This window comes from Botrytis porri, assembly GCF_014898465.1.
Source record: "Botrytis porri strain MUCL 3234 chromosome Unknown BPOR_019, whole genome shotgun sequence".
NCBI lineage: Eukaryota > Fungi > Ascomycota > Leotiomycetes > Helotiales > Sclerotiniaceae > Botrytis > Botrytis porri.
Genome location: NW_024066093.1, coordinates 13,466 through 37,222, shown reverse-complemented (window position 1 = coordinate 37,222; position 23,757 = coordinate 13,466). Strand labels below are relative to the sequence as shown.

The window sequence follows — 23,757 nt, the reverse complement described above, 5'->3', positions numbered from 1 at the left end:
GCGAAGGTTTCGTTGTAATCTTTACCTAAAACTTGGCTGAACCCTCTAGCCACTAATCTGGCCTTGAATCGCTCTACCTTATTATCCTTCGTCTTAACAACAAATACCCATTTCGTTGAAACTAGATTGCTCCCTTGTGGTAAAATGAACTCTTCCCAAGTGCCATTCTTGACCAATGAGTCTACTTCTTCTTGAATTGCAGCTTGCCAGTCTTTCGCGTGCTTTTTGTCTGCCATTGCTTCTTTATATGTATTCGGTATCTTGATCCCGAGTATTTCCGTTGCTGGTAGAGCGGTCTCAGCTTCTGCTGGTGCATCTGCTAAAATAGTCAAGATCTTCGAAGCAATTTCATTATTCGTCTCCTGTTCGAATTGATGAATATTTGGAATGGCAATCATGGCGTGCTCAATTGATTCTGATCCTGGCTTATTTAAGGAAGCAAGTAAGGCCCGAATGATTTTGGAGTCTCTCTGTTCTTCTATATCGTCGTCATCGCTTCTCTTTCTCTTCCTAAGATTGTATCTCAAAGGTGGTGTGGAAGTAGATGCAGATGTAGATGCAGTAGGTGGTAAAGTTTCATTAGGTAGTGCAATATCAGGTAATACACTCTCAGGTAATGTACTCGAATTCGATGGTGTATGATCAAGTGGTAAAGTTATATCCTCAGGTGCCCTTGACTTCGGTGGTGTATGATCAGGTGGTGAAGTTATATCAGGTAAAGTAACATCACTTTCTTTGTTGTTTTCCCCTGCCGGTCTTGTTAAATCATCAGCCACTTGTCGGATATTTCCATATTCATCTTCATCAAAGCGTGGTATTTCAGTCTTTGTTCGTTTTGGTATTGGCAAGCGCACCTCTATCGAGTCTGTGATTATTTCATTTGGTGATATTGGTGGATCGACTGGAATAGACGATGATTCAGGGACATTCTTAGGTCTGCCGCGAGGCCTGCGATCAGGTTCTATATTCTTGGTACCTTGTGATCCAGCTACACAGTTTCTGAGTTTGAGATCCAGATCCCCTCCTTTGTAGCTTTCGTCGATTGTAACACGATAAGAGCGGTAAGTATAACCTAGCTCTGGTGAATAAACCTTTATATGCTTGGTGGTGTCTTTTGAGTATCCCAGGAATATCCCAACCCTTGCTGTGTCGCGAAGTTTATCATGCCTTTGTCCTTTTGGGATGGTTTTGGGGTTGATATAGGCGTAACATCGACTCCCCCAGACCTTGCATGTATCGATATCTGGTAATGTGCCTGTAAATGCTTCGAGTGGGCTTCGATCGATTCCATTTGCATCTGGGCCAATACTAGTGCGGTTTCGAATGTATACGTCGTGCTCGACAGCTTCGTCCCAAAATTCTAATGGTAAATGAGCTTCTTTCAACATTGCTCTCATGTCGGTTTCTGCGGTGCGTATATTGCGTTCAGCTGGACCATTTTGGTGAGACGATACAACCACTGTAACCTCTGATCGCACACCAGTCTTCCATTCCCGGACGGCTTGAAGAAGCTCTGGTGCATTGTCGGTTCTGGCAGCAATTACAGCTACTCCTGTAGCAAGTTCAATTTCTTGCTTCCAGGCTTTCAGTAAGGGTATTGCATCGCTCTTCTGTTTCAATAGGATGACCCAATTTACCCTTGTGGCGCTATCGATAATAAGGAGAAAGTATCTGTGCCCTCGAATGGTCCTTGGGAAAGGGCCAGCAACATCGAAATGGATCAATTCTAGCCTTTTGGATTTTCGTGCACTTAGTTGACTTGGGATTCTGTTAGTCATCTTTGTGAGAGCGCACACTTCACAGACATCAAGAGTTGAAGGGACCTTGATCGGTCTCTGGAGTGTAGTGACTTTGTGCAGATTCCTGATTTTGTCAGGGCCGAGATGATTGAAGCGTCTATGCCAGATAAGGTATCTTTCCTTCTCCGTCATGGTTAATTCTTCGACTTCCCCTTTTGTACCATCAATGATCTCTGCAGAGAGCGCAAAGAATGCAGAATCTTCGTATCCTGGTTTCACATGCGAGATGATATACATCCCATCTTTCATTGTTGCTTTGATGATCTTATTATTCTTATCGTTTTCTGGTGTGAAATACATCTTCTTGAGACTGAATGTACCCTTGAGTCCTGCCTCACAAATTCTCTTGGCTGAGAGCAGGTTGACCCCCAATCCAGGTACATATAGCACACCAGCTAATGATGTCCTTGTTCCATCCTTGCACACCATGTCCACTGTTCCTCGCTCATCCGAGTACATAGCTCCCCCACCAACCGTTATCCTTCGTCGCGGAGTACGAATTAGACTTCTGAATAGAGAACGTTGGTCAGACATGTGTGAAGTGGCGCCGGTATCAGCGTACCATTGCGATGGGGATGCCTTACTAATACTTTCTTTGGTGAGATGACAATGCTCAGAATCAGACTCACTATCGACGACACTTTCAGTAGCATCGGAGCTTGATTCGGCGATATGAGCCTTGTGCTCCCTGCGTTTTTTGTCTTTTCGCACTGGAGAGGTGGATTGTCTTCTCTTCTGTTTGTGCTTTGAATCGGATTTCAAGAGACGCTTGGCGCGACGGAGCTGGAAGCATTTTAGGACTGAGTGGCCAGGTTTGTCGCAGAGTTCGCAAGTGATGATGGATGTGTCGGTCTCCGAGCTTGTGCTAGCCTTACACTGGCGATGAGGTGGGACATATTTCTTTCCTTTTGCAAGGTGTGCCGAGTCTCCAGAGGTCTGGATCTCTGCCTCTTTGACCTGTAGATGCTTGATCTTATCGTCAATGCTTAGAGTAGAACTGACGACACGGATCATATCAATGATGACTTTGTACTCATCAGGGAGAGACAAGGTCAGGCTTTGAAAGAGTGATTTATCTGTACACAAAGCACCGGCTGAAGCATCCGCAGATAAGAGCTTTCGTCGAAGATCCTTGAGCTTATCCCATGCACCTATAATAGTCATATCAGGGGTATCGTCGAAAGAGAAGGTCTTGATCTTGAGGAGGTACTCGTCTGCTGCGATATCATCGATTCTGGAGTATTTGACGGCTAGATAATCCCAAAGTTTCTTTGCTGTATCATATTCGTCCACTAAAGCCTCATCATCGTCAGATAATGAGCGACAGATGTAAGATAATGCACTAGCGTCGTCCTTAAGAAAGGTGGCATTTTTGTCGATATTGAGTCGAATCTTTGTAGTGGTACTGCCGCTGCCGCTGGAGACTTGAAGTTCTTCGAAATCCTGGATTAAGTTGTCGGCTGCTGCAATCCGTGCATATTCATGCAATGTCTTTTCGCATGTATAGAACCAACCTTTTCCTCGAAGTTGAATTCTTATTTGACGAGTCCAGCGTTCGTGATTCTCTTGAGTGAGAGGAGGGATGCGCTTGGAGTAATCCTTGGATCCAGTGTCTTCGTTCATTTTGAAGGTTCTGCAAGTAGAAAGCTTGCGTCGATGACCTAGGCGTGATTGATGGTGGAATGAAAGAGTGGAAGAGGAACTGTTTAAGACTGCGCTGTCCCGATTGGGATGTACTAGTGTTTGAAGGGAGAAATTCTCTTCAAGGCGGGGTAATTAAGAATAGTGAATTTTGATTTGTAGATAATGATTTTTGAAGTGATATCGAACACTATGTAGCAGGTGATGCTCTTCAGCGTTAAGCTGGAATGAATGGTCTTTTCAGTAATAACTCGTAGTTTTCTTACTTGAGGAAAAGGCGCGATGTAAGTGGTTACTTCGCTGTCGCTGCTCAGCAATCTGTTTGCTGTGCGCACCTCGTATGTTGACGTCGCGTTGCGTAGGAGCTTCTCGTCGTCAACCTCTCCTTTGGCAACGTAAGCTATTCAAAGAGCTTTCGGCCTTAGTCTTACTGCAGAGCTACCGGGCTCATAACCTGTTCACAATAAAGGAGCAGGCCAGTGGAATGCATGTATTATTGACTATGTAGATTAATTGTACTAAGGTAAAATCTAACTACGAAGTGGAAGTGATATATGCACAGTAGCTTAGAGCACGTGCCACAACTTCCAACAATATCTTTTATTATTTATATATATTTCGATTATTAATATATAAGCATTTATTATATTATTAAGAATTATTATTATTAAAGAATTATTATAAGTATTTACTAATATAAAGAATATTCTAAAAACTTCTTTAATATTATTATTATTATTATTATCTTTTTGATTATTATTTATTTAATATTTATAATATATTAATTATATCATTTTTTAATGTTTTTATTGTTAAGATTATTATATTTGATATAATAATTCAATTTAAATTAATCTTTTTTTCTTAATTATATTTATAATAGCCTTTCTTTTTATAATTAAGAGAGAAATATTTATTCTTATTTTTATTTAATAATATAATTGAGAACTATCTTTTATTATATTTATTATAAGGTTTGCGAAAAGAAGAATAAAAAGAATTATTATTATAAAAATATTAATTTATAAGAAAAGTTTTAATAATTAATATAACGTAACGTATGGGGAACTCGGACATATGGGGAACTCGGACACTTTTTCAATTATTCTACACGCGATCTTGTTCTACGAGCCACACAATCCTCCAATTCTAATTCCGAATCACTTGAACTATTCTCTAGCTCTTCTTCTTCAATCTCTTCTTCTGATTCTTCAATTGGGCGTTTGCGTGGCCGTCCTCGTGGCTTTTTCTCCTTCGGTTTTTCCTCCGCCTCACGTACCATTTTCAATACTTCCTTAGTACTAAAGACAAATTGACCTTGTAATTTGACTCTTTTGCCTTTAGTTCTTTTCTTTCGAGTCTCAATTACCTCCTGAGCATCAGAGAGCGGTTTCCGAAGTAGGGCTATCTCAGCATTTTGAGATTCTACAAGCCTAGTCATTCTCTTGGCATATCGACGAGTTGGCGATGCAGGAGAACCACTGCTTGCTAGAGCTGTATTAAAGATCTGATTTGCTTGCCTTAGTTCTGTTCCATCTGGAGGAGAACTCCTGAGTATAGACAAGTCTAGGTCTTGATTGGGGGTTCTCATTTGTGGAGTAGAAGGTTGCTGGGAGGAGTTAAATGGTAATGAATCGAGTACTTTTCGTGGGGCAAAAGGTACTAAACCAGCTCCTCTCCAGCCAGCTTTAATATTAGAAGAATTCAATGCTTTTTTTCTAATATTTTGAAAGAGTTCTACCCATTCAGCTCTTTGGATTCGCTTTACACCAGCTCGAGAATATCGATCGACCTCTAAAGCATGATATCGTTTCATTGGCCCATACACCGCAATAGCAAGTGGCTGAAGCAAGTGAGAGCAATGAGGAGGTAATATAAGTAAATCAATATCATTATCTATACAGAAAGCAATAAAGCTACCTGTAATATGGCTTGAATGGCCATCCATGATCAAAAGTCGAGGTCGGTCACCTGACACTTTCTTGGATTCTGGTTCGAAAACCCTTTTTAACCATTCTAATCCATGGCTATTTGAGGTCCATCCATTTGTACTAGTAGAGAACTGCCAGCTTTGAGGTGTGTCCTTTGGAATCCATGCAGAATTCGTATTCTGAGCCTTGAAAATGACCATAGGTGATAGAGCATTTCCAGCTGCATTGACACATTCAAATGCAGTTATCCATTCTTGCTTGCCAGCCGTAACTTTCCAATTCGATTTCTGAGTAGAATCGACTATAATGCGCGTACTTTGAGTACTTCCAACTCCAAATCCGGTTTCATCCATATTATACATATCATCTAATTCATACTTTCGCTCAATGAGACGCGTGCGAAACGCGTCAAACCAAGCCTGAATATTCTCCGGAGTTGCTTCTTTAGCCCGATTAGACTCTAATTGACGTGAATAGCATGTTTTAAGTTCTGGATGTCGTTTTTGGAATCTATAGATCCATTCGTGGCCTATAGGTGGAATTTCTGTCGAGGTAGGATTTCGAGATGACGCGACCCGAACGCGTCGAAGACGAATTTCGTCGGCCATTTCCTTCACCAACATAGGTGTAGCAGGGAATCCAGTGATGGTAAGTCGTGAAATCCATCGTACAAGAGTATTTTCTTCTGCGTTTGAAAGAATTTGAGCCATTTCGTGGGTTTGGGAACGTGTTTTCTTCCCAGCCAGCCTATCAGCTAGGGTAGACTTAGGGACTTCAAAATGCTCTGCAGCCTTTCTAATTGATTTAAATTCTTTCAATTGAAGTGAAATTATAGCCTTTTGAAGCTTCTCTTCAATTTGAGCAGATGTAGAAGGTGATTGGGTATGCATAATAAAAGTTATTGCGGTTTCAAGTTGGTGATGGGCTAAAAGTGTCCGAGTTCCCCATATGTCCGAGTTCCCCATACGTTACGTTATATTATTTTGAAAATATTTTTTAATGAAAATTAGTTATTTATTTAAATTAATTTATAAAATTAATAATATTAAAATAAAGGTTGTAAATAATATTATAACATTCCGAAATATTATTATATATAAATAAAATTTTAATATAATATAATTAAAAATTACATATTATTATAAAAATAATATACTAAAGAAAATAAAGATTTATAATTATAATATTAAATATTTCCTAAAGATTTATATTAGAGTTCTTTTTAATATATATTTTAAATGAAATGTTATTTTATTTCAATAATATATTTTGTTAATATTTTAATTCCTTAAAATTATTAACCATTATATTATATAAACTTTAATATAAATTAGAAAAATTATTAAGATTTATTTAATAATAATCTTTAATTATACTTAAAAGATATAATTAAAAAAGCAATTATATTCATTTTAATTAGTATAAATATTCTATAAAAATCTTTAAATTAAACGAATTATTAATACCTTTATATAGATTATTATCTTTATATATCTTTAAAAGGTTAATAAAATAATAGTTCTAATTACAATAATCAATTATGTTTTTATTATAATTAAAATAAGGATTGTAATCTTTATTATCTCTACTATTATAATTATGTTTATTATTTCCTCAATCATTTTTATAATTATTATCAAAATCATTAAAATTGTTATTATCAAATAAACTATTTAGATTTGATAATATAATAATATTAAGTTTTAATAAAGTTATTTTATATTTTCTTATTAATTCAATTCTTTATAAATTCTTTAATAATAATATTTCTTTTAGAATAATCAGATATATATTTCTAAAACTATATATAAAACATTTATTTAGAATAATAAGATATTTATTTATAATATTCTTATAAATTTAAGATTTATTAATTTATAATATTAAATCGAACCTAATAAAAAGAAAAATTTATTTTGTAAATATAAAAGATTATATTTTATTAATTTAATATTTAAGAAATTAATCTTTAATTTATTTGTAATACTTAAAGTAAAAAAAAGTTTTTATTAATATATTCTTAATTTCAATCTTAATATTAATATATATACTATATTAAAGGAAAAGAATGATCTACATCATTATACTAAATGGAAATAGACTATATATTATTAACTTATAAAATGAAAACAAAGTAATCATAACAATATTATCTTCAAAAATATAAGTATTACAAATTATAAATATTAAATAAAATAAATATATAATATAGGCGATTTAATAGAATATTAAAAAGGAATAGATTTTTCTATCTTTTTTCTATTTACTTCATTCAATTAGATATAAATATAAGTATATTATATAATCTTAATATAATTATATAGATTGAATCGATTATAAAATTATTATTATTATTATTATATTATATTATATTAATAAAGTAATTTATAAAAACAAAGTAATATTCTCTTTTATATATTGTTTAGATATTTAATATTAAAATATATAAAATTATTATAAATAAGTTTTTATAGATTAACATTAATAAATTTATTATCTTTATATTCAACAATTTTATATTAAATAAAAAATTTAATATACTTTTAATAATTATTATAAAATTTAAATCTTTTATATATATTTTTAGTCTTTAATAAATCTCTTAAAAATATAAATACTAAAAGTTTAAAAAGTTTAATTAAAATTAAAGTTCTTTCTTTAAATTCATTTTATAAATCATCTTCAATAAATACATTATTATAATTAACTATAATCAATAATTTATAAATACTAAAAGTTTTTAATCTTTTTATTAATTTAAAATTCTCTCTTTTTTCAAAAATATTAAATTTTTTTAATATAATTACCAAAAAAAGTAAGAAAAATAAAAAGTAAAAAGTAAAAGATTATTCAAATAAATAATTTAAATAATTTATAATATTATTAATTAATATTAATTTGAAAAGGATATAAAAGATATAATATTTACGATTTTATAAATCTTAAATATTTATATTATATTCTATTTAAAAAGCTAATTAAATTACAAGGAGTTATAGGTTTTATATAAATAATTTAAAAATTATTAACAATACCTCAAACTATTTAATATTAAAAAGAAAATATAAATTATTAACTTTAATAAAATAAGATTTCAAGCTGAATATATATATAAATAATAGTTTCTAATTTCAGATAATATTCTTAAGATAAATAAGTTTTAAATATATTTAAATAAATAAACATCAATTAAATAATTTTATTTTATTAGTCCTAAAGATTAACATTCTATTACTATTTTTAAAGTTATTAATAATATTAATAATTTCTTTCTTCTTTTTAATTATAATAAAAGAAAAGGATTTTATATAAAATTAATTTTAAGTTTTTCTATTTAATATTAGAATTTATTAATAATAATATAACTTTTATTATTTTATAGTATTATATTAAGAATTCTAGTGTTACGAACGACACAACATAGGCACGGGACTGGGGCACTAAGTCACGTGGTTGGCTCAGTCTGCCTCAGCGGGATAGACACTGAGTCATGAAAGTACAAACAAACTAGTACTAAGTCATATTAATCACACTAAGCAAGAAGGTTTATATAAGGGAATGGGTTTTATTATAATATAAAGCTTTATGCTCAAGAATAATCATTAGTTTCATTATTATAGTTATGAGAATTACAACTAATTATAACCTTGTTGAATTTCTACTTGAAGTTTAATCTAAACCATCTCAAGAGATCTCTAGACACTTCTACGTGACCCTAGAGGCAGCTTCCGTAACATCTAGTTTTGAATTCAAAACAAAATGAAAAATACTTTTTATGAATAATGATAATTTATATTTATAATTAGAATTTATACGATTAATAAATAAAAATTATATTCGTTTATTTTACCTTCTTCCATATCTTATATATCTCATATAAAAATTAAATAATATTATTGAAAAAAAAAGAATATACTACTTTTCTAGTTATATAAAGAATTAAATGTAGTAAGGTACTAGATAAAAATAGAAAGATTAGACAAAAAGAATGATTAAAAATAAAGAAATCAAAAATTATCAAAAACCGAATACTCTGATACCTTATCATTTGATTATTCTAATAATAAATCCAAAAGTCGAATAAAAATGTTTAAATATTATATTTAAAAATTATGAAAGAAGAAAAAGTAAATAAAAGATTTAAAAGAATTAAAAAAAAAGAAAAGCTTTTAAGACAACTCAAAATACTAATAGTAATAATAGTAATAAGGACGATAAGTATATGAATATTAATTACTAGGATCTAGTGAATATCTTTAATTCATTAGCTACTATATTATAGTTATAAGCGAATGCGGAATATAGTAAGCTCTAAGTGAAATCGGAAGAGACTAGTTCTTCTTATAGTGTCTATATAAGGCCTACAACTTCCTATACTTAGCTAGCTCTTTAGACAGAATATAATATAGACATTTAGGACCTACGAATATCGTGAGTACTATGTCTTTCGTATTCTTCTCGAATTAATAATAAGGTTACCTTTATAATTAATATTTAGAATGATATAGAATTAGAATTATAATAAAACTATGTTCCTTTTATATTTATAAAGGATTCTCAAAAGGAAAGAAGTAGAAATAATAAATTTACTTATTTTAGTAATAATAATAATAATAGAATCGAAAATTAATATTTTGAATAAAACGACACAAGAATCTACTCAAGGCTTAATCAATCTCTTGAAACGAAGACTACCTGCTCATATTGATGACTTTGATTTTCAAATACAAGGTAATCATACGTTGGGAGTAACGAATGATGAATACTTTGTATCTCAAACTGTCGCTGGAAAGATCTTGATTGAAGCCAATTCACTAAGTGGTATTGCTAGTGGGTACGTAATACACATCAAATTTGTATGTGACTTTCTAATCTGTAAGATAGGTTACGAAAATACTTTACAGATATCTTGCGCGTGGATATTTGGTGGTATATTGGTTCTCAACTACATCTTGCTCCCGAAAGTTTACCAACTCTAAATTCTACTTTGAAAGGATCAAGTATTGTACCATGGCGTTATCATTTTAATACTGGTAGGTGCAATGATTCCCTTCCGAGCGAATCTCGCCTGATGAGTGTGTTAAGTGATGAACATACCTTAACAAACCATTCCTAGTCACATTCTCATACCAAGCCGCCTTTTGGACATGGGAAGATTGGGAACTACAATTAGATTGGATGTCCCTTCACGGTATCAATCTCTCTCTTGCATGGGTAGGTTATGAGAAGACATTACTTACTACACTCCTTACTATTGGCCTCACTACTGATGAAATACTTTCATTCTTATCCGGTCCTGCCTTTCAAGCTTGGAATCGATTTGGTAATATACAAGGATCTTGGGGTGGTACAGTTCCACTTGCTTGGATTGAAGATCAACACCTTCTTCAAAAGAAAATTGTACAAAGAATGGTAGAACTAGGCATTACACCTGCTTTACCTGCTTTCACCGGGTTTGTGCCAAGAGAATTGAGAAGGGTAGCACCCGATGCAAATATCATTAATGGAAGTGATTGGGGAAATCTTTTCCCAGTCGAGTATTCAAATGATACATTTCTTTACCCAACAGATCCTCTTTTCACGACTCTACAGCATACATTTCTTAATCTTCAATCTGAATATTATGGAAATGTCTCCCCCATCTATACACTCGACCAATTCAACGAAAATACCCCGGGATCTGGAGATCTCCTATTTCTAGGCAACATATCACGTGGAACATACGAATCTCTCCAATCTTTCGATTCAAATGCTATTTGGATGTTACAAGGGTGGCTTTTCTATGCTTCTTCATCATTTTGGACAGAAGATAGAGTCGAAGCTTATCTTGGTGGAGTTTCAAAAGATGAGAGCATGTTGATACTTGATCTCTTTTCTGAATCGTTTCCGGAGTGGGAAAATACAAATCAATATTATGGAAAATCATGGATTTGGTGTCAATTACATGGTTATGGTGGTACTGCTGGGATGTATGGTCAGATACATAATATCACAAATTCCTCGATTGAAGCATTTCGGAAATCGGATAAGATGGTTGGAATGGGAAATACGATGGAGGGACAAGATGGTAATGGTTTGATGTATGAATTACTTCTGGATCAAGCTTGGAATTCTAACCCCATTGACACTGAGAATTACTTCAAGACTTGGGTGGCGAAACGATATCATATTTCTGGGTGCGTGGAATTGCCATCAGAAATATACTCAGCATGGAAAATTATTCGTACGACAGCTTACAACAACACAAATCTGACTCTTGCAGATAGTCTTCCAAGATCTTTATTCGAGACGCAACCTAACGTTACCCAAAACCATGGAAGATTGGGTCAATCCTTGACAATCGATTTGTACAATCCTGCAGATTTATTTCAAGCATGGAGATTGTTGTATAATGCTTCGGTAATAGTTCCAGAACTATGGGATGACGATGGGTGGAAATTTGATATAGTGGATGTCACAAGAGAAGTTCTTGCTGAGAGATTCAAATTGGAATATGTGGATTTGATCGAGAGATATACAGTGGGGATTGGTTTTGAAGAGACGAGTAAGACTCTGATTGGGATTTTGAAGAGTCTGGATAGTGTTCTATCTACTTCTCCTCATTTTAGGTTAGATACTTGGCTAAATGCCGCTATTGCTTCTTCACCGGACTTTTCTATGAATTCCTCTCTTCGTTCACCTCACAGTTCTTCGATATCAAATATCACCCAAACGCAACAGTTCTTCGCCTACAATGCTATCAATCAAATTACCATCTGGGGACCAGCAGGAGTCATTAATGATTATGCCTCTAAAAGTTGGGGAGGTCTTGTACGTGGATATTATTTGAAGAGATGGGGAATGTTTTTCGATTACATTTGGAAACATAAGTTTGAAGAATTCAATGCGACAGAACTGTCCAGGGAATTGGGGGATTTCGAGTTGAGCTGGCAATGGAATGGTTGGGTAGATGATTTAGAAGAAGGTGATGGAGATGGTGATGGAAGGGATTTGAAAGAGTTGGTTGAGAGCTTAATCAAAGATCTTAATGGCAAGAGTAACTTCAACTAATCAGGACTTTCATAGATTGCCAATAGCCATCGTAACACAATGTGCTCCTTCCAATATTATCGTGACACTTCTCATGACTCTCTAAATGCCTACATCATGATGACATTATCCTCCCAATTTCAAGAGTGAAGAATGGAAACTAAATGCTCTAATTTTCTGCTGCCTATCATTCATTATGATTTGGACCTTTGCTCGGCATTTCCTTTCACAGTGGTTCATTCACTATACACACGTGATGCTTTAGTGTTGGTTCTAGTGAATTTAGCACTCTTAGGACTTGTAGATTCCCCACACAGTATTTCATTCAGTGCTTCCTACAAATCTCAGGACCCCAATCTCAATACCACCTAACATCGCGAACCAAATAATTTCAAACTCTTTGCAAATCTTCTCCCTTATTGAGACACATCTTATTACTTTTTCCATCCACATCCTATTGCAGAAATTACCTCTGCGGATTGCCATCGATCTAACTAGAGCCGTCAAAGTCAGTCAAAGTAACAGCACGGTAGCGCAAGAACGACATCAGCGGAAAGGAAAATACTCTCCAATGATACTCGATCTTGCCTCGCATATCACATCCTTGTGCTTTCGTTGAAACGTCTAGCCTAGACCACTCGAGGTGACTATTATCTATTTTTACTGTAGGATGACACTTAAAGCTTACACATCGTCATGGCAGGCAGCTCACCAAAATTTAAATTGACACCATGACGAATAAGAGACGTTCATCACTGTCGGTAGTTGAAGCCCTGGTGGGACCAGAAGCAAATAAGAGACGACGAATCCCAATTCCGAATACCATAACCCCAATCAAAGCCATCGAGAGCATGGAAGAGTTGAAGAATAAGGAAGAACTACAAACCGCTTCACTGCTGCCTTCCCAGAATTTGTCCAATATGGATATCGACTGCCAAAAATTGAAATTGCCGCAAGAAATTCTCCGTCTGATTTGTTCTCACGTTGGTCCACACGAACTTTCCAATCTTAGATTTGTCTCGAAGGATCTCTCTAACGCAGCAGCAACTTGTATGTTCAAAGAAATATCGTTCAAATTCGAAGCTTTATCATTTCAAAACTTATTGAATATCGCCGACAATTCTAACCTTCAACGTCATGTTTCAAAGCTCACATACAAGGGCCAGTTTATTGACGATGATGGAATAAATGACTCTTGGAGTCCACAACATGCCGATTATCACTTCCATCATCAATATGAGTTGGCAGACGCCCTAAAGCGGCTGTCAAGTCTCAACACTATTCGAATTGACACGATCTTCTGCGATCCGATTCCTGAATACTTCCTTATCACGAACGGATCATTTGATACATTTTGGAACTTTCTAAAATCAACACTTGTTAACGTATCCAACTTGAGAACAATAGGAGTAGAATTACCCAGACTCGAATCAAATATCTACGAACGTGAACGAAGTCTCAAGTCGTTTTCTAAGCTGGAGATAGACAAACTCGAAAAGTTGAAGGATTTCCAATTTTTGGTCAACAAATTCCTCATCCCTCATGTTCCCGCGCTTCTTAATTGCATGCAAAACCTCAGGTCACTTTCATTAGGAGAAGCGACTGAGGCTGCCGCTGATTTCCAATATTGGCACGATTCGAGAGATTTTTCACAGTTGGTTAACCCAAGTACAATATTTCCGTCATTGGAATCTCTTGAAATCAAGAATTTGTATTTGAATGAGCAGTATTTCCAAGAATTCTTACTCATTAACGCAAATTCTTTGCGTTCACTCAAGCTTCACAATGTGAGGATTGAACTTATCAAGGAAGACTTAGAGTCCAAGGAACATCTCAAGAGTAATTCATGGATTCGAATGTTCTACTTCTTTGCTCAATCATTACATCTAAAGGTGATTAGACTGTCTGGAATTTTGGGTACATCATGCTCAGGATTTTGGAGTTCAGAGTGTTATTGTGAAGATGGTTGCAAACGTTGTGATTCATCGAGTTTGATGTTGAGCCTTCAAAATTTCATTACACATGTTGAAGGCTCATCATTTCCTTTACCACATCCAGATGAAGACCTTAGGAATGTGGACATGAAAAGTTACTTCTTTGGGTACGGGTTTGATGCTTATATTGACACATCAGATCCTGGCTTTTATTGGCGACCGAACCCGGTGAAGAGAAGAGAAATTCGATTATTGGAAAAGGAGCCATTGAAACCTGCTACCTTTAAGGGATTCATGTCATGGAGTCAGTCAGAGTCAGATTCGGATTCGGATTCAGATGAATATAGCGAGGAGGAGGAAGAGGAGGAGGAAGAAGGGGAAGAGGGAGAAGATAATCCTACACAGCGCGCCGCGTTCGATTACGCCATGACTCAAATCCGAATCAACAGAACTTCATGGACCGATGTGGAGAAGAAGTCATTAATAAATACCTTACTCGAGGGATTGACAGAAGAGAATGAATGATCAATGGGTGCTGCTATGAGCGTCGATTTGAAACCCACTGAATATCTAGAATGTAATTTCTAGAGGAGGAGCCATCCCAACTTTGCTTCTATGCAATCATGTAAGAATCTCATGATTTTTCATACATAGGAGTGATTTGTTTGCTATTATCGGGGTCGATAATTTTTGTTCCACTACCAAAGCCTTAATTGTTTATTTCATTTCGATTAATTTCATTTTTGCAGTTGTTGTCATGTTTATTGTCTAGGATATGTTTATCAAGGGAAGGAGAAGATGTTCTGGTTGGACTTAGTCTTTTTGATGGATGAGGGCTTCATGATTGACTCTGTCCTTTTCTATTGACAATTTTCAGAATGTACAGGATAATTGAAAGCTGCGGGAGTTGGACAAATGGATCATTATGAATATCTTCCCAGATGATCAAGTCTGAGCAAAGAATATCGAATTAAATCAATGGAATTTCATGTTTCACGAAGATCTCTTTCGGTGCCTTCTATATATCTTAAAGTCTACGTTTTGTACTCATGATTCAATTTGTAAAAACGTTTTTGCTGTGTAAACTGGATAGTTGCTCTAAAGTAAACATGCAACATATACGGCAGATATTTTGGATACAATTCTCGAGCGCAATTCTCGAGCGCAACTTTCGAGTGCAACTAGATACGGTATACTGTAAACAACTTAGGTGGGTTTCTGCGAAGAATAGAGAGACCTTACTAATCATACATTTTTCAATTTGCCTTCATGCGCGTGTGAGGAGACAAAATACGGTCTTGTCTCACTTGTCAACGGTAGATCGAGCATTGACTTTATATGTAGATAGAGAGCCGTATTAGTGTACGCTAGTCCACGCTAGTTGATAGTAATCGTTATTATGGGACCTAACGTGCACTTCTCACAATAATATGGTTGGATTTGACAGTTTTTCCCATGATCTCGATGTATTGAATCTGACTTATCTATTTGGCTGTGTTGTATGTTCAGAATCGTAACATCTGCTCATAGGTATATAGTCATCGTTTCCTCCCAATAGTAACTTACTTTGTTCTCATTCTCGAAAGTTTTTCGTGGACAAAATACCCATCAAGCAGGTCAACTGGTGTTTAGTCAACGAAAACGTCTATTAACATTGACATCTGTCTACCATTCCTCGACCATACACAATCAGAAAACATGGTTCAATCTACGTATGATTCTCTGTTCAATAAAACATGACTTCTACTGGACAAATCTCAACTCCCCCAGCTGTCACAAAGGGCAAGTTTTTTGATTGGCAAAAGAACTCTCCTCTCAAGTAAGTATTCTATTATCCTTGATCATATATCAAATCATGCTAACTAACCTTATCAGACTCGGAAAGCAAATGATCACAATCACCGCGGCACTCGTGAACAAAAATTTCTAGTTCACGCCGACCTCATTACTCTTCAACCTCGTATCTTCCGTCGTCTTCGAATCTCTAGATTGGTTGATACAGGTCTATCGTTAGGGTGGTTTGATGTATACCAGCCCATCTCATGCTCGGTCTTCGTCCGCCTTCTTCAATTTGCCTATCATTGAAAAATGTTTCCTGGGATTTCACTCGATACATTATGGCATCTATACCTCTTTGCCAACAAGAATAAAGCCCTAGATTTCGAGGATATCATCATGAATCGCATTATGGCTACGTACCGATCCGATAAGCAGTTTTTCCCAGAGCCAAGACACATTGAACTTGGGTATAATTATACCAAGGAGAATTCTGCGGGGAGAAAGTTTCTTGCATTGTGCTATGCTGCTATGATGCATGTTAATACAAAGCTCCCTTCAACTTCTATATACAACAAGGAAGTTTTAGTAGAGTTAGCGAAGCAGTGCGATGGGCTTTTGATTGATGTCGCTAATCTCACGAATGGGAAGGGGTTATTGAATATCGCGGAATGGGATCCTAGATATGCTCCTGAATGCTTGTATCATCATCATGTATGGGGAGTAGAATGTCAGAATCTCAGTTGGGAGGAATGAGAGAACAGGAGGGGAGATTGGGATGGGCTTAGTTGAGTTGAGTTCTTCGTAAACATCGTAAAAGTCAATTTTAGGGAAAAAAGAAGTTCATGAATCATCCTCTTTTAATATCACAATCAAAGTCAAAATTGAGGTAAATCTCGCTTTCATTATAAACTGATATAGCATACTCATGTTGAGAGAGCAGCGCTTTCGAGGAATTATTTATAAACCCATATGTGACCCTCATGTTGAAGTAAGGAACATCTCTAAACCACAGAAAAAAACTTGGGAAATACTAACGTGTCAAGACATCAAATGATGACTGAACTTACCGCTGCCATGAAAGAAGTAAGAATGTCATATGTGCATCATCAATATCCCCATGAAGAATTCGTGTACTCCCATCATCTTTCATACCATAAGTCAAGTACCCTACTTTCGGGCCACCCCCCTTTTGGGCCACTTTTCACACCAAAAATGGAATTTTTAACTTTCTTATTTATAGATAGAATTTATTGAAAATATATATATATATATAATTCAGATCGTTTTGAATCTAATCTGAAATTTTTAAATTTTTAGGATTTTTCTGTATTGAGATCTAGAGCTTCAAAATAGCGATTTTTAAATTTGTATAGGAATCATATACAAATTTAAAACTTTTACAAAATCTTTAATAACTTTTTAATAAAAATTACTAAAAATAAACTAAAAAGTTTTATTATAAGTTTATAATATATTTACTTTAAAAGATAAAAAAAAATAGAAAACTTCTTATAAATAAATATTTAAAAGAATATCCTCAAAATTACAGGGATTATTAAACTACTCTAAACTTATTATATACTATATCTCTATATTTATTAATTTTTTATTAATTTTTTTTTAAATTTCTATATAAATTTAAGTTCAAAACTTTCAAAAAGATATATAGTTTTCTTTTAATAATTATTATTAAAAAGTTACTAAAGATTTTATAAAAGTTTTAAATTTATATATAATTCCCATACAAATTAAAAAATCGATATTTTGAAGCTCTAAATCTCAATACAGAAAAATCCTAAAAATCTAAAAATTTCAGAATAAGCCTAAAATAGCTTAAACTATATATACTTAAATTTTTATTAAATTAGATTATATATTGATAGAGATATTGATAAACCAAAAAAGCGATTTTTAATGTAAAAGGGTGGCCCAAAACAAAGGTGGCCCGAAAGTAGAGTGGTCGATTTAATGCCAACCCACCTATTATTATTATATTAAGCAACGATTAATGAAAATATGATACCAAAATTGACAACTTACCAAAGCATCATCCACGGTAACCACAGATTCATTTACCTCTATCATTCACCTTCTCACCGATTCTAAAAATGTTGTCATGCTCATCTTCCAAATCTGCCATGACATCCCCCTCACTCTCCTCATCAGAATCAGGCGCATTCTTCATTGCCAATGCTTCTTCGGGGGGAAGTCTAAGTGCAAACTCCTCCAACTCAAGCATGGATTTATCATCACATTCATGTTCAGTTCCAGCCAATAATGAACGCCTACGCATTTGTAAAATCACCAAAGTGCTCTTCCAATCTTTTGTCGCAAACTTTCCGACCTTTTAGTCGAGCTCGTCGGGATACTCCCCATCCTTTGCCTTGATGATTGTTTCAATAGCAACCAAATACTTAAAGTATTCCTCGAATTCTTCCTTGGTTTTGGCGATAAGAATAGGATACTCTGTATCAACTCCGGTGGGGCCGAAATAACGACGATCCGAAATATGAATCATCAAAATTGTTTTCGACGTGTTCCATGCTGACCCGAATTTGTCCTCATCTGACAAAATTCCATCTCCGTTCTCCTTGGCCCAATCTTCACGACTGACGTCGAGAGCCGAAAGCTGGTTCAACAATCGCATTACCCATCGAAGTTTGACGCGAACCTCGTCAGGGTCGTAGTCCGAGCCCTTGTAGTAAGGATTTAGCACCATTCTTGGCTCATCTTCAATGAGGCTACCTATAATTCCGGCAGCTATGAGCTCCTCTAGAGCAGCTTTCTTTGCAGCTGCAGCCTTTTCGATACCTGCTAACTCCGCTACTTCTTCCTCTCTTTTGCGGCTTTGTCAAGATCATCGTTATCCTCATCGATCTGACGAGCGAGGGCGAGAGTGACGGCATGTTTTTCTGGGGTGGTCAGATCTTGGGCGGCTTGCTCGACCTTAATCTCCTCTATAGCGATCTCATTTTCGACAAGAGTAGTAGTAGCGACGTATTGAATGGTTTTTACTTTATCGGCAACATCAGCGGCTTTAAAACCCATTTGTGAATTCATTTAGATGTCCATGTCGCCGCCTTGGAGGGGAGAAAGTGGCACAAATGTATTTTCATCTATTAGACCAATGTCGGGACGCATTTGAAGTGGTATCGAAGGTAGAATAGTGCCGTCGACATCCATGATATCTTCTCCCTCTTGTACTCGTGAAGGTCCCGCTGAAGTTTATCGGGTGCTTTGGATGGAAGAACTTGGGGGTGGGGAGAGGAGAGGCAAGTGCGAAATTTCTATGCATTAAAGTTAGCCTTTTCTCTGCTTTGCTAAAGCAAGGAAACCATGAACTTACCCATTTCTTTATTCTCTTTTTCCATGAGTCCTTTGAGATATCCGCGAGCTCTCATAAGCTCCTCTCTTAGTTTGTTATCGCCCAGCCACTTTCCCTGTGGTGGCAAAGTTAATATTACGGACGAAGAGAAATTCAATATAAATCCCCATACAAATTTCTATTATATATATAATAATATTAATTTCTTTTTGTTATCAACAAAACGCTGATTTCATTAATAACGAATATTATCGACACAAAATGCAACCCATTTATTATTAAATTTTGATAGAAAAAAAGAAAATAAGAGCCCTCAAAGGCCTTCAAGATTTCAAGATCTTCAAATATAGGTCGTAGGAAAGGTGAACGAAAGAGTATATATATAAAGGCTAAGAAAAGGTTATAGAGATAAATAAGAACTAAAAAAAAAGAGGGGAGTAAGCATAAAGATTAGAATGAATGAAAGGCATTAGCCGAAAGTCTAAAGGGGAATCTGTTCATTAATCGTATCACTTCACCTTCGATTTATTCTTCAATTAAAAGCTTTATTATTATACCATACAACATAGAATATACTAAATAAATAATATAGTTTGATTTTGATATAAATAGATCTTTTTATTTGAAAATGATTACCTTAAATTAAAAGTTAGAATTAGCTTTCGAAATTCAAGAAATTCACTAAGACCCTATTGATTAAAATAAGCTTCATAAACTATAGAGATTTAGATTAATTATATTAATACTTTAAAAACGATTTATTAAATATATAATTAAAGAATTGAAGAATTTATAACAATGACAAAAAGTCCACTTCGTTAAGCATTGATTCTGCCACTATAGGGTTTGATATTGGTGTGAATGTTGCAAGAGCGAATGATTTCAATCCAGTACCCCAAACCGTTTCTTCCCGTGCTTTTACCAAACATTTGTTTTCGGTAGCTATATGATCTTGTCTGGCTGGCGGATTATTTCGCTACTTTAGATATAGAGTATTTCGCATGACCGCTGACGAGACTTCATTCCACTTCGATACATCCAGACCTTTTATCTCATTGCCGAGCTTTTTGGCTTTGTAACCAGAGTTAGTATGGGCAATTTGAGCGAACATGGCCTCGTCACGAACATGCCAAGCTTTCATCGACTGAAAGTAACCAGTGCGGATATCAGTATATTTTCCGGAAGGGATAATTGATAGACTCACGCCTCGCCACAACTGAGTAGATAACCTGGGCTGATCGATGAGAATAAGAAAAGAAATTAAGTTGTATTATAGAAGAAAAAAAAGGAAATCAGAAAGTTGAAGAAGATTTGGATATGAGAAATACACGAGTGGAACGGCAGAGCTTAGCGAGGTCGGTCACGCGTCACGATAGCATCGACACGTCCTAATCATGAAGATATTCACTTTCCATTCACATCTTCTTCTTAACAGAAATTTTCCTTACCCGCAGACGACGATTATACCTCTTCGTCTTTCTCTAAACTTTTTCTCAAACTTTCTAAACCTTTACAGCAACAACAATGCCAGCCAAACTTCAGGGCCTCGACCAAAAACTTCAAGCTTCTCTACTCTGTTTCATTTTCCACTCGAAGTAGAGGTCCACCAAGATTGTATTGCACAGTTCTGCGATATTAAAAGCAAAGTAAATTCAAGATCTTCAATTCATTACTGCGAACCAACCAAGAAGCAGAACATGGCCATGGCGGATTTGACCCGACTTATTCAAGAAGCAGAGAAAAAAAAACCCCGAGGGCGTTCTTGTTGTCAATTTCAAGCTAGAGAATGCTGTCTACGTTGCAGGCTATCTAGGATTCCAGGATAAGGTTGTGTTAGCGAAGTGGATAGAGGACCCTCAACACCTTCCGAGAATTTTAACTCCGTGGCATACAGCAAAGCAAACCGCCTTCGGATGCCTTGTGAAGAATCCTATCAAACCGTCCGAGAAGGATTTCAGTACAAGCAACATCTTTAAATACATCAGCAGTCTCAACCCAAGATTGATTAGTTTTGTCACCGGCGATAGATTTCCTATTACGCACGAAACGTTAGGATTGAAGCAAAACGTTGATGATCCGGGGTATCTTTACAACCTTCATGACATGCATTTGATCATCACTACGTATCTCGATCATTTCCTACAAGACACTCCAAAGTCAGCGAAGAAACTTCATTCTAGGGAGAATTGGTTCAGGCCATCATCAACACTTAGGTTTTATCGGCTGTCGCACAGGAAACTTAACGGCTCCAGAACCAAGAGCCTTCCTCAGAAAGAAGCTATCGCTCCATTTTCTATGGATAGCGAGGTTGCATCGATTGATAAGACTATCAATGAAAGTACATCATATGCTCGTTTCAAACAAGACGAGTATAATGACTTATCCGACATGGAGAACGATGGAAGCATATCAATAATCAATAAGACTGCCGAGGAAATTGAAGAGGAAAATGTAAGAGAAACTGATGAGTTTCACGCTCAGCTGAACAAATCAGGCAACATCCAAAAGGAAGGAAATCAGAGAATCATTGAGGGCAAGAAAAATCACTAGGCCGCTTATTAGACTAGAGTAGTTGATTACTTGGCTAGAAATCTTGGCTGGCCACTCAAAATACTTTACCACGGCAGCGAAAGTGGTTCAATGACCAGAAAAGGACAACTGTGATCAAGTATCCATGTTCAAAGAATCTACGGAGTCTCAGGAGGTCCTAGAATCTGCTGAGGAACTCTCAAATTGTAAAAAGAACAAATGATCAATAGCAAGAGAGATTTCTTTGATCTTTTGGAGAACGTGTCGTGTCGTCTGCGGGTGCCATTCCGAAGCCATTTGTTGACTCTTGTAAAGCTAACGGGATGGATTAAAGAGATCCAACATTGTCATCAAGGGCACGAACCTCAAGCCATACCCTCACCAAGTCATAGGTAAGTTAAGATTCCAAGAGAGTTAACCCTTCATTCATTAACATTTCATAGATATGGTCTGGCTAGCTAAAATGAAAGATAGTACCTTTGAAGGTAATATTCTGGCTTTTGAATGAGATTCTGAAATGATATAGTTATTCTCCTTTTTATATTAATAGTTTATCGAAAGTTAACGGAATAAAAAAGTAAGATTTATTTTGTTATTCTTGAAAATTAGTTTTTAAAATAAAAATAATAATATTTATATTCTATTTAATATTATTAAAAGACTTAGTTACTTTAACTTAAGGAATAAATCGAATATATAATATAAGAATTAAATTGAAATTAAATTATAAGAAAGAGCTTAAATAATTTTGAGTTTGTTTACATTTTCTAGATTTTCTTTAAAGAATATCCTAAATTTATATATTTATTTATTTTATTTATTTATATTAATTAACGTCTGTCTTGAACCTCCCTAAGGGTATTTAGACGTGCTAAGATAAGGGACTATTTGAGCGGCGTGATCGTCGCAACCGAATTTAGCAATTTAACTTCAATGCCAGGGGCTGTTCGCTCCTCTGCAGGTGCGATCCACTTCTGTTTCCAGAAGGGTACGTCTGATCCGGGTTCTTGTTAGGGTAGAGCTTGGTTCCCGGGTGGATAGGCTCGTTGTGGGCTCCGATCCCTATGGTGAAGGAGAAGAAGTGGGAGTGGGTTGCTATTTGTTTAGCCGAGCGGCAAGGCTCTTATATTGTATATTGGGTTTGCGGTTTTTAGGGGTGTGGTATATTCGAGTGATCAGTTGAGTGGTAAGTTTATAAAAGGGGCGGCGGGCTTTGTTGAAAAGATGGTCGCTTTCTAAGGGTCCTTTAGTAGTTAGGACAGATCTGAGTGTAGAACTCTGAGTCGGTAATCAGCTGAGTGAGCTTGCTAGGTGTGTGTAAGAGTTTCTTGATATATGTGATCGCCTGTTTGTTAGATTGTATTTCTACAGGGGCCAGGGGCCAGTCTGAACGTTTTAGGTTGTTTATAGTGCATTTAAAGAAGTGATATGGTTCCTTAGCGCTGCCGCATGAGCAGTCCAGCTTGTTGTTTTGATGACCAAATCGCTGATGGTAAGCGGCGTAGTCGCCATGACCTGTTTTCATAGCTAGTAGTCGGTGAAGGACTGCTCTTGGCAGAGTTAGTTCCTTCGGCTCCTTTGTGTTGTACTTGGGAGACCATTCTTTATAATTAGCAGAGAGAGAGGGATTCATCTCTTCCCACCACTCAGTCTCTGCGCGTAGGCGCTTTTGGCGAACGATCGTCCGGACACCGCTAATTGTTGGTAGCTTGTCGATCGCCTGGTCCATGGGTCCAATTGCGCCTGCGTTTGCTAGGCGGTCTGCTTCCTCATTCCCTTCGATCTCCATG

The 23,757-nt window shown here is 35.7% G+C and overlaps 5 protein-coding genes across 5 annotated transcripts; 4 read left to right on the top strand and 1 right to left on the bottom strand.

The window, feature by feature from the left end:
- Positions 1–9,918: 9,918 nt before the first annotated feature.
- EAF01_010968 (uncharacterized protein) lies at positions 9,919–12,421 on the top strand (the record flags this gene model as incomplete). The annotated part of the gene is made up of 3 exons (XM_038919225.1): positions 9,919–10,205; positions 10,256–10,404; positions 10,488–12,421. Exon 3 carries the CDS (start codon positions 10,550–10,552, stop codon positions 12,419–12,421), a length of 1,872 nt encoding a protein of 623 aa, XP_038765096.1. The 5' UTR covers positions 9,919–10,205; positions 10,256–10,404; positions 10,488–10,549.
- A 710-nt stretch (positions 12,422–13,131) lies between these two features.
- On the top strand, positions 13,132–14,859 carry EAF01_010967 (uncharacterized protein; the record flags this gene model as incomplete). Its single annotated transcript, XM_038919224.1, has 1 exon — positions 13,132–14,859. One exon carries the CDS (start codon positions 13,132–13,134, stop codon positions 14,857–14,859), a length of 1,728 nt encoding a protein of 575 aa, XP_038765095.1.
- A 1,563-nt stretch (positions 14,860–16,422) lies between these two features.
- EAF01_010966 (uncharacterized protein) lies at positions 16,423–16,866 on the top strand (the record flags this gene model as incomplete). The annotated part of the gene is made up of 1 exon (XM_038919223.1): positions 16,423–16,866. One exon carries the CDS (start codon positions 16,423–16,425, stop codon positions 16,864–16,866), a length of 444 nt encoding a protein of 147 aa, XP_038765094.1.
- A 1,315-nt stretch (positions 16,867–18,181) lies between these two features.
- EAF01_010965 (uncharacterized protein) lies at positions 18,182–19,161 on the bottom strand (the record flags this gene model as incomplete). The annotated part of the gene is made up of 3 exons (XM_038919222.1): positions 18,182–18,398; positions 18,528–18,936; positions 18,996–19,161. The coding sequence occupies 3 exons, from the start codon at positions 19,159–19,161 to the stop codon at positions 18,182–18,184; spliced, it is 792 nt and encodes a 263-aa protein (XP_038765093.1).
- A 1,974-nt stretch (positions 19,162–21,135) lies between these two features.
- On the top strand, positions 21,136–21,988 carry EAF01_010964 (uncharacterized protein; the record flags this gene model as incomplete). Its single annotated transcript, XM_038919221.1, has 2 exons — positions 21,136–21,196; positions 21,222–21,988. 2 exons carry the CDS (start codon positions 21,136–21,138, stop codon positions 21,986–21,988), a joined length of 828 nt encoding a protein of 275 aa, XP_038765092.1.
- Between the last annotated feature and the right edge of the window lie 1,769 nt (positions 21,989–23,757).